Source organism: Metopolophium dirhodum, chromosome 2 (genome assembly GCF_019925205.1).
Source record: "Metopolophium dirhodum isolate CAU chromosome 2, ASM1992520v1, whole genome shotgun sequence".
Taxonomy (NCBI): Eukaryota; Metazoa; Arthropoda; class Insecta; order Hemiptera; family Aphididae; genus Metopolophium; species Metopolophium dirhodum.
In genome coordinates, this window is record NC_083561.1 from 11,652,309 (window position 1) to 11,662,954 (window position 10,646).

Below are 10,646 nucleotides of genomic sequence, written 5' to 3' on the forward strand. Positions count from 1 at the left end.
TAAAAACAAAATATTATATTATACTTTTTGTGTTTTTATTTCTCTCGTTCGGGAACATTATCATAAGGCATAATGAATAATGCATAAGCCATAATGCAAATCATTTTAATTTCCTCACGTGACCTAGGTTTATATTATTTATATTATATTCGTTGGTGCATTAATGTAATATGTATATTATATTATTTTTCCGACACGAATAAATAGATTGAAATTATAAAAAAAGAAGTTTAACAATACACTTTTTTTATTCTAATATCGGAAACATCATCTTGCTCAGTAATTTTTTTCTATCAGGTTAAAATACAAAGTTTAATACACTTCTTCTCTCAAATGAAAAATAATAACTAAAATATTAACATGCTGGCTGATATGCGTCTTAGTCGTCTTACTACATATGTAATCACGTGGAAAGGTACGCGAAAATGCAGTTTGCTGACCTCAGCGAGACTATAGGTTAAAATTGAAACTGATTACAAATTTATAAATAGCAATTTTATTTACAAACAGTAAAAGTAAAAGTAAACGAAAATGTTAACAGTAATTCGCGATGTATGAAAAAAATAGTACCTACCTAGGTACGAGGTATATTACAATTTTCAAGTTTTATACTTTCAATTATCAAGTTGTGTCACACATTTTTTTTTAACCTCTACGTGGAGTAGGTAATTTTTTATACCATTCGAGCACTCTGTTTACTGCCGAATCATATTCTTTAATCAAGCCTAATCTAATAACTGTAATCAAAACTAAGTACTTGTCATTGACATATTTTTAGAATTAATAACAAACAAGACGGTGCAGGTAAAAAAAAAAGAATATCGTGGACATTAGGTGAAGATGAAAAAGCAAGCAAATGGATACTCGTATAGCGACGCGTTTCATTGCAATCAACAAATTAAAGTATATTTATAGTTGTATAAATATTTATGGAGAGGATTAAACTTTAGACGATCGACGGAACTCCCATTATAGAAAACACTTTAGATAGGTATCTCGTTATAGTTATCACTTATTAGGTAGTTTTTACTATAAAAAAAATATCACTTTAAACATACTAAAGAGATAAGTACTCTTACCATTGTGTCGTTGTTTTCAGGTCTGATATAAATTCAATTGATGATAATATTTATCGATTTTCACTAGTTATAGGTACACCTAATATGGCCTGGCAAAGTTGGTTAAAGTTAGCAAATCCAAGAGGATTAAGAAACTAATTAAGGATTAGAAACACTTACGTTTGTATCGGGGTCAACCAGATTATTTGATCATGTAATAGATTGTTTCGTCATAAAAGAAAATATTATTTTCATTCGAACAGCAGTGCCTAAGAATGGCGTTTATAGTACAACGCATTAATGTATAGGTAGTTAAGCCTAATCTATACGCACTCAGCGGGAAGATCACAACCGACCTTCATGTCACGAGTATTAAACTTTACTGCACAATACAGCTTCCTCGAGAGCTTTCCTTTGACTTCGACAAACCCATTTATTGTGTTATCTTAATACTATGTAAAGAATTAAATATTTATAAATGTTTTATTTTTTATATTGTGCAGACTAATAATAACCTAATCAGGTGAAATTGAATATTAAAATGGTTAAATGAAACAAAAAATGTTAGTTGTTTTATCATAATTCATATTAATATGATAGTACAAAAATGTACAGACATTTTAAACGAAGCATTCAACTGTATACATTGTCGTATAATAATTAAAAAAACATAAAATACGTCTGAAAGCTTAACATTTAAATAACAAAATTGTAGATTTTCAATCTAATATATATGTATACATAATATTGTATAGGTATAAATAATAATGATATAAATATCATAAATGTTTTTTTAACGATGCTGATAACAGTTTGTAATTTAAGTATATTTTATATACACATACCTATTATAAAATCACATTTGTTATATTTGTTTTTTTTTTTTTATTATTGATCTTAAATACATTGACATCTAGGTCATTAGTACAAAGATGTTAAGTTAGGTGTTATTAACATTAAGTTACACTAACTTTTTTTAAATTAGATTATACATTTCTGATTTTTTTAAGAATAAAATTAAGTTGTTTGTGGCCTGTGGGTTTGGTCCGAATGCTTGGCAGATTTGTTCGGAGATGTGGAATTGATTGCGGTACTGGTTGTGTTTATAGCATTCGGTGTTTGACCGTTAAGGCGGGTTTCCACTATACACGTAAGCGTGTACGTGCATACAAATCGTGATTGATTGGTTTGGTTCAGTTACCACACGATTAACCACGATACCGTGTTGTTGGACAATGGACATAGCTGAACATTTTTCGTGTACACGGCAAACGTGTGTAGTGGAAACCCGCCTTAAGAAGGACGCTGCATGTGTCGCATAATGGAGGTTCATCATTACTCATCAATAGAAGCTGTGCGTTAGGTGTAGTGTAAATAAGCATGTCTTATTCGAAGTCGGTTGATTATGGTTCCTTCTTTTCTATTAAGTTCGGGGTTTTTCCATAGGTTGGTGTTGTTTTTAATTTACATTGAAAAGCATTGATAAATTACTATCGCATTCGAAAAACAATATTCAGAACAGATTGGTTTTTCATACTGTTCGATACTTCGATGAATGATGGAAGAATTGATATTGATACGTTTTGAAAATAAGAAGTATAAGCTACTTATGAGTATAAAATATATTAAAATAGTTATTTAAATATTTAATAAAATATTGTCGCTATACGACACAATATAAACTAAAATCTTAGACATTTTAATAAATTGCAAACCAGTATTAAAAAAAGATACTGCCTATTAATAATTCCACTATTTTTGAAAATATTTATTCATTATTTTTCGTGTGCATGCGTAGGTGGTTCTTTGGTAATGTAAATACATACATGTAATTCTTAAAATGTAAACAAATTAACAGAGCTCCACTAACGATTTTTGCGTGCAATTAATTATTTTCCATACCATTATTGCATTCTTTCAATAGTATAGTATAGTATAAACTAAATATTATTATTAATAATAGTACAACACAGGCGTGAACCGATTTGAACAATAGTTAGACTAAACTGGCAAAGTCTCTATATCTTGGATTCGGTGTTTCTGAATTGCATGAGAAAATCATTATCTAGGTCGAATGTCGTGCGTGGTTTTTTTTCGAGACTGAACTGAACTACGCGAAATACGAGTGACATATTAATTAATATTCAGTAAAAATTATCAGATGTGTAAATGCCGATCATTCCCAAATTAAATAAAATACAAGTAGATTTACAAATAATCATGTGTTATAACTTAGGTATAATATTATATATTAATACAAATTTCGGTTAATTTTCTAAAACTAAAATCAAATATTTAAATGTTAAATTTTAAGTTAAAAAAGGTGGATAAGTGGATGTCGCTCTGCTGTACAGTAGGTTACAAGTGGGTTACTGTAATGGATGGTGTTAAATTTGAATTCAATGATATAATATCATTATATAAGAAAAACGATTCTGAGCGAAAACGGTCAGTCAGCCTATGATATTACTAAGTATATTTGATTATATTACTGTGAATAAAGTAAGACTGAACGTTTATATTAGCATTTTCTATACACCATAACATTTTCCAAATATTTCGACTTATTTTGAGCTGTTTACGAACATTGTCAATTTTAGTTATTTTTTCTATAAATATCAATAAAATTTTACCTGTTGAGTAAAAAAGCTTGAAAATTTAATAGAAGGCTCCTAGGTTATTGTTTCAAAGGCAGATGAAAAAAAATAAAAATCCTTAGGCACAGTTTTTATTTATAAGCATTTAAAGTTCAAATTTTGACAAAATACGGAAAAATCACGAAAATTAGCAAACTATTTTAAGTCGAGAATTCATAAAAATTTTTCTTTTTAAATCTAAGATTTTAAAATGTAATATAAGACTACTCATAAGTTTGTCTACCTTTATCAAAAAAAAATGTCTACAAGAAACTTAAATTAAATTTTTATGAGCGTCTGAAATTTAATAAGCAATTTTGCTTTTTTATAAGCATTTAAAGTTCAAATTTTGACAACATTTATCAAATTTATAATTTATTAATTATTTTGTAGTTAAAAATGTATAAAATGCTTAACTTTTATGGCTAAGGATTGAAAATTTAAAACAAGGCTCCATGTAAATAGGTTATATATAAATTACTTTATTCAAAATAATATCATCAAATATACTTGGTGTCGGTGTGAACAGCCCCACAAAAAATCATTTTCATTTTCATTTTGTGAGATATAGATCTCCGAAACCGAAGAGTGAATTTCGTTGTTTGGGGTCTTATTAGATTCACTTGGTTAGGTCACAGAGGTTCCCAACCTTTTTTGACTCATGGCACCCTTAGTCATTTTCTAAAAATCCGGAGGCACCCTATGCTCTATGTCCTATATAGACTACTTCGGTTTTATTTATCAGTGCATAAGTATAAACAAAAGTGGTAAGGTGTAGGTATATACTATATACACATTACATTTTATAAACAAATTATTACATTGTATTTATTTTTATTTATTAATTGATTTACAATATTAATTTATAATTAAGGAACTTTTTTTTTTTTATGTTTTTTTTTTAAATAAAATTTATTTACAATCTATATTTAATATAATACAATAAGTAAATTTGAGTAATAGAATTTTTGACATGAGTTCACGTGATAAGAGAAAAATATCCATTGATATTACTCTTCAGTTAATACTAGGTATAACGGAAAAATGAATACATTAAGAGAAATGAAAAAGAAATAAAAGTAAAACTAGGTAATAATCAGAGTTCAAGTTTAAACCGATGTTGGACCTTAGGATAAGAGGTCTCTGGACCATTTTCTTTTTAATCTACGAGTTGTATCGGGTAGCTCGATAGTGGATAGATTGGCGATGAGGGGGTTTGGGTGAAGATGTAGTTTTTTGTGAAATCGTTTATATAATTTTGAGGCTTGGTCGGAGATGGGTGATATGTTAAGGTCATTATGGAGAGTTAAATTACTTATATACCAGGGGGCATTGGTTATTGTTCTGAGGGATATTGATTGGAATGCTTGTAGATTTTTTAAGTTGGAATTTTTGGCAGCTCCCCAAAAGTGGATTCCATAAGTAGCTATAGGATTGAGGAGAAGTTTATAAATTAGCATTTTTTTCTGAATTGGTAAGTTGGATTTTAGTAGGGGACGCAGTTGATGTAGTCTGTGATTTAATAGTTTTCTTTTTGTTTTGATGTGAGTTGACCATGTGAGACGTCTATCCAGATGCATCCCTAGATATTTTACTGTTGGTTCAGTCGGTATTTGTCTGTCATTTATGTAGATTGGGGGGCAGTCACGGGGGCGTAAAGCAAAAGTTATGTGAGATGATTTTGTTTCATTTATTTTGATTCTCCACTTTAGGAACCACCCTTGGAGTTAGTTAAGGTGGGTTTGTAGTAGGAGTGATGCGGTTTCAGGGTTTGTATCAGAGGCGATAATACCAGTATCATCTGCGAAGGTTCCAAAGGTAGTGTTAATGTTGTGTGGGATGTCTGAGGTGTATATGTTGTAGAGGGTTGGAGCAAAGATGCTTCCTTGGGGAACTCCAGCGTTAATTGTATGGTATTCAGAAAAAGCATCGTCACATGAGACTCTGAAATGTCTATTGTATAGAAAGGATTGAATGATTAGGTAGTAAGGGGTTGGTAAGAATCTGAATTTGTTTAGTAATCCGGGGTGCCAGACACGGTCAAACGCTTGAGCCACGTCTAGGAATACCCCTGAACAGTAATGTTTTTTTTCCAAGGCTGATGCTATGACATCGACGAATCGGTGTAGTTGGTGCGTGGTCGAGTGTTTGTACTTGAACCCAAATTGGGTATTTGGGATAATGTTATTTTGAATTAAGATCGGGTATATTCGTTTAAGGATGATTTTTTCCAGAATTTCGGAGAAGGTTGGTAGAAGGCTAATAGGGCGATATGATGTGTAGCATGTAGGGTGTTTGTTTGGTTTTAGAATTGGGATTATATTTGATTTTTTCCAATAAGAGGGGAAATATGAGAGTCTCAGTGAAGCGTTGTAAATATGAGTTAAGAGTAGTATAGCTTTTTTGGGTAGGTTTTTCAGGATACGATTGGTTATGAGGTCATGGCCAGGAGCTTTTTTGGAAGGTAGTTTATTAATAATAAAGGTTATCTCTGATGGAGTTGTGTGTTTGGCTGGAAAGGACATCGGTAGTGGTTGGTTTAGTATATTTTCTATAGTTAGGGAGTGTTCGTTATCGTTTATATCGTTGTGTGGTTTGAAATTAATTAAGGAACTTATGGAATTAATGTGACACTTGGGCTTGTTTTTTTTTTACACAAATCTTTTATTTTTGGTTGAATAGTTGAAATACATACTCTCATTTCTTCTTCAATGAACTCCATTTTCATTCGTTTATTTGATTTTATGTTTACAAGAGTGGAAAATTCTTGTTCACATAAATATAAACATGTGAACAATATGAATATTCTAAGTAGTCAATATTTTTATAAGCTAAATGATCATGTTTTTTTTAATAAATGATGCTTCAATTTATTTGGAACCATAGATAACCGTTGGATAATTTCACTCCACATACAATGCATTCTGGTTGAGGACAATTTTCATTTCTATACCAAGTAAATTCCATAGCTAACTAATATTATATAAACGTATTTTATTACCGTAGAACTAGCACTAGCTTGATTTGATGATTCACCAGAAGTTGATTCAATATTATGGTTAGATGAAATTTCATCTTTATCTAATTTTCGCTTTTCAACAATAAATTACTTAATAAAAGACTGATAGTTCTGAAATTGTTAGTAGATTATTAAATTAGGTACTATTGTCGATGTATGTTTTATAAAAATTAAGATAAGATAAAGTCACAAGACACCGAAGCGATATAGCAATCAAACTGGTATGAACATTAAAATAGATTGAACATTGTAATATTTCTACAAAATATATGAAACACAATAGGTTTTATATTATAGTCCGTTTTATTACTCGCAGTGCTATATTTTTCATGAAATCGTTTTTTCTTAAAAAATATATTTCAAATAATTTCGCGGCACCCTAAATAAATTTCACGGCGCCCTGGTTGGGAATCTCTGGGTTAGGAGAAGTGCAGTGAAGATTTTCAGAACTTTATCTTTAATAGTTAATTCACTACAGAAAATAAAAAAAATTAAACCAAATTTTAGTAGGCGTTTTTTGATGTTTTTCAGCTTTACAGCTCTGTAGTGAATTAATGATTGGTGATAAAGTTCTGAAAATCTTCACTGCACTTCTCCTAGCCAATGTGAATCTAACAAGACCCCAAACAACAGAATCCGTTCTCCAGTTTGGGAAATCTACCTCGCTAAACGAAAATCTAGCGGAAAACAACTCTTTTTTTTATCTGTGAAAAATTAAATATTTTTTTAAAAAAATTTTATTCCACATTTAGTATCTACTTGATAATCCCTTTTTAATGAGTTATCAACCAACTTTCTAACTAACATAGTTTAGGAGAAAAGTTAAAAAAATAGAAATTTTGGGACTGTTCACGCCGACGTTTTTATGGATTCAAGTGGTTATACCGCAAATCTCGCTCATTAATATTGTATATCAAAGCTAGCTAATTACCCACCAACTCATCATTACTGAGTTACATTTTTATTATTTTCCTATTTAACAAAAATTTTTGAAGTTTTCAAAATTCAGCCTTTTTTTCATTTCAATCACCATACTTACTTGATTAAAAATCAAGAAAGTAAAAATAAAAACCTACATATTATATTATAAAAAACATCCATAATTTTAAATAAATTATGTTTAAAGAAGCACAGACACAAAAAAAAAGTTTTTTTTATTTTGAAAGAATGTGAAATTCTAAGAATAATGTTATAGGTTTTACGTTTCTACTCACATTATTCAATAAGTTATACCTATACGCTCATCGTAATTGTCTATCTTATACGTGTTCCTCGTTCACATAACAATTTACCAAGCTAAATATTTTATTTTTGAAATTTTATTTACGTATAAATGTGTGATGTTATGTGTTTGAGACGATAAAAGGTATCAGAATTTCAATATAACGTTGAGTTTTTAAATATTAAAAGAGATATTTTTGAATTTTTATTTTATATTAAATCGCCATGACTACGCGCAGTTTAACAAAAATATCACTTTTAAGATTTTTAATATTTAAAAAACTAAACGTTATATTGAAATTCTGATACCTTTTATCGTCTCAAACACATAACATCACACATTTATACGTAAATAAAATTTCAAAAATAAAATATTTAGCTTGGTTAAATCGTTGTGTGAAACGAGGAACACGTATAAGATAGGCAATAATTACAATGAGGCGGGCCCAATAATGACGTCACGCCACTATTCTACATTTCTTAACATCTCTTTAAGTAATATTTTTTTTTTTACGTCGGATTTTCATCAAATATTTCAAACAGCTGTGGCTACAATAATTTAACATTTAAAACAAATTTAAAGAACATTTGTGTGTGTGTGTTAATATCTATGTAAAGTCAGGACTACAGGTTATAACTTATAAGTGTTAATCTAAAATGTTTATTTCTGTGCAGAACATCTATCTATATGACTATTGACTATATAGACCTTATTTGTTCTATAATATGATAAATTGAGAAACTTTAGAGAAGTGTAATTATTAAATACTTTTACGTTAAACATTTGTCTAATTATATGATAATTGCTACATTTAGTAATCCATAACTACAAATTACAATTACCTACTCAATTTCGCAAACAAGCAATGTACAATTATTATATTAATTGCTATTCTTTTAATGTATACGATAAAATTGTTAAATAATAAATAGGTTTTGTAGGTACTATAGTCGTATCAGCATCGATAAACACTAAGTCAATTCCGGGTGATTATTAAAACAAACATATAACGATTAAGTACGTACCTATTAAATAAAATGTATACTTAAGAAAAATATTATGCGTATAATATGAGTTAATTAATGACAAATAATGATATTTATTAACAATGATACACTCGTATATATATTTCCATTCGTCTGCAATGTCAAATGTCAAATTACCTATAGTATATTATTTTGAACATTTTAATACGATTTAAGATATTATGTTAAATATATTTTATTGAGTTGGAAATGAGATTTGTCATAAATATTTATATTACATACTTTAAGTTTAAACTTGTTATTATGCTTTTTTATTTATAACTAAACACTTATAGGTGCATGCATATAATTATAATATTTGAGGCGTCATACCTTTATATCAATTTAGATTACTACATATTGACCTACACGTATTGAACGATTGATCTATTATCTAATAAAGTATAAACTGACGAGTAATGACGTCAAAAGCGGTACGTATAAAATGTAATAATAATTATAGTTTAAGAATTGTAAGAAACACGTAAATAAATAAATTAAAATTTGATGATATTTTTTTCATGTGTTCACTAAAATCATTTTATTCTTTTAAGATTATAATTTACAAATTGTGGATAAGCTGTAAGCCTATAATATATTTTAACCAAAATATATAATTTAATATGTTTTTTTAAGGGCAGTAGTTCTTTATTTTTATGTTCATCATTTATACATTTATAATAAAAATGTATTTACATAATGTTTAATTTATTAAAATAAAACACACTTTGCAGTTTCGGGTTTCCTTTATTTAATTATTATTTATTACCGTTGTACTTTATATATAAATGCAATATAGCTATGGTCTATGATAAGTCAGATACCAAAGAACTTATCGGATCGAAAATTATACGAGCCTACGTATCACATAATATATATCTTAATATTTATAATATATATATATGGCTAGTTTTCGTTTTGTTCTGTTTTAAATTATAAATATATTAGGCGCATCGCGTGTCCGCGTAGGTACTAGTGTACTACAGTTGATATTATAGTCCTCAAATCAATTGGAAGATGATAGATTGAATATTTAAAACTCTTAACCCATACTAAAAGATTCGATCAATTTAAAATGAATGTAAGTAAATTAATATGAATATAAAATGTCTTACCTGTTTTCTGCTCAAACGCACCATGTGTTCATATAAATCGTTCACAACAAGCTTAGTAGGACGTATAATATATAAATGTAAATGACTTAAAGTTATAGTGCATTTTCATCTTTATATAGATAGATAAATATTGTTTTTTAAATTGAAAAAATAAACTTGTGCGTAATTTGATACCTTGAATTATCAATAAAACAAAATAGAGAGAAAGAGGAAGAATTAGTATAGAAATAATAATGATTCGACTATACATTATGGTATCGTTGGTTGTATCAATTATTTTGTGTAAAACGTGCAAATATGTTTTGTTTAATTAAATTTAAATAGTTTTTATATAATAATTATTATTAATAACATTTGGCCTAGACCTAACACGTTTTATGCGATACAGATTGTATACCTACGTCACTAAACAAATGCAGGTCAGTGAATATTACATAGAAAATAATAATAAAAGTTATAACTATAAAATTTATAAACTTTCCGACACGTGTGATAAATAATAACCATTAAATATAATTGATAAAATATAAATGTATAAGTACAACATATGTCATATTGTTTAGTACGGACA

The 10,646-nt window shown here is 28.5% G+C and overlaps 1 protein-coding gene across 1 annotated transcript in view; it reads right to left on the reverse strand.

Annotated features, from left to right (window-relative positions):
- LOC132938635 (hydroxymethylglutaryl-CoA lyase, mitochondrial) overlaps positions 1-10,225 on the reverse strand; it is a 28,231-nt gene extending 18,006 nt beyond the window's left edge. The window contains exon 1 of the mRNA XM_061005573.1: positions 10,076-10,225. Coding sequence (XP_060861556.1) covers positions 10,076-10,099 — 24 coding nt within the window. The 5' untranslated portion in view covers positions 10,100-10,225. The remainder of the gene's footprint in view (positions 1-10,075) is intronic.
- Positions 10,226-10,646: the final 421 nt, after the last annotated feature.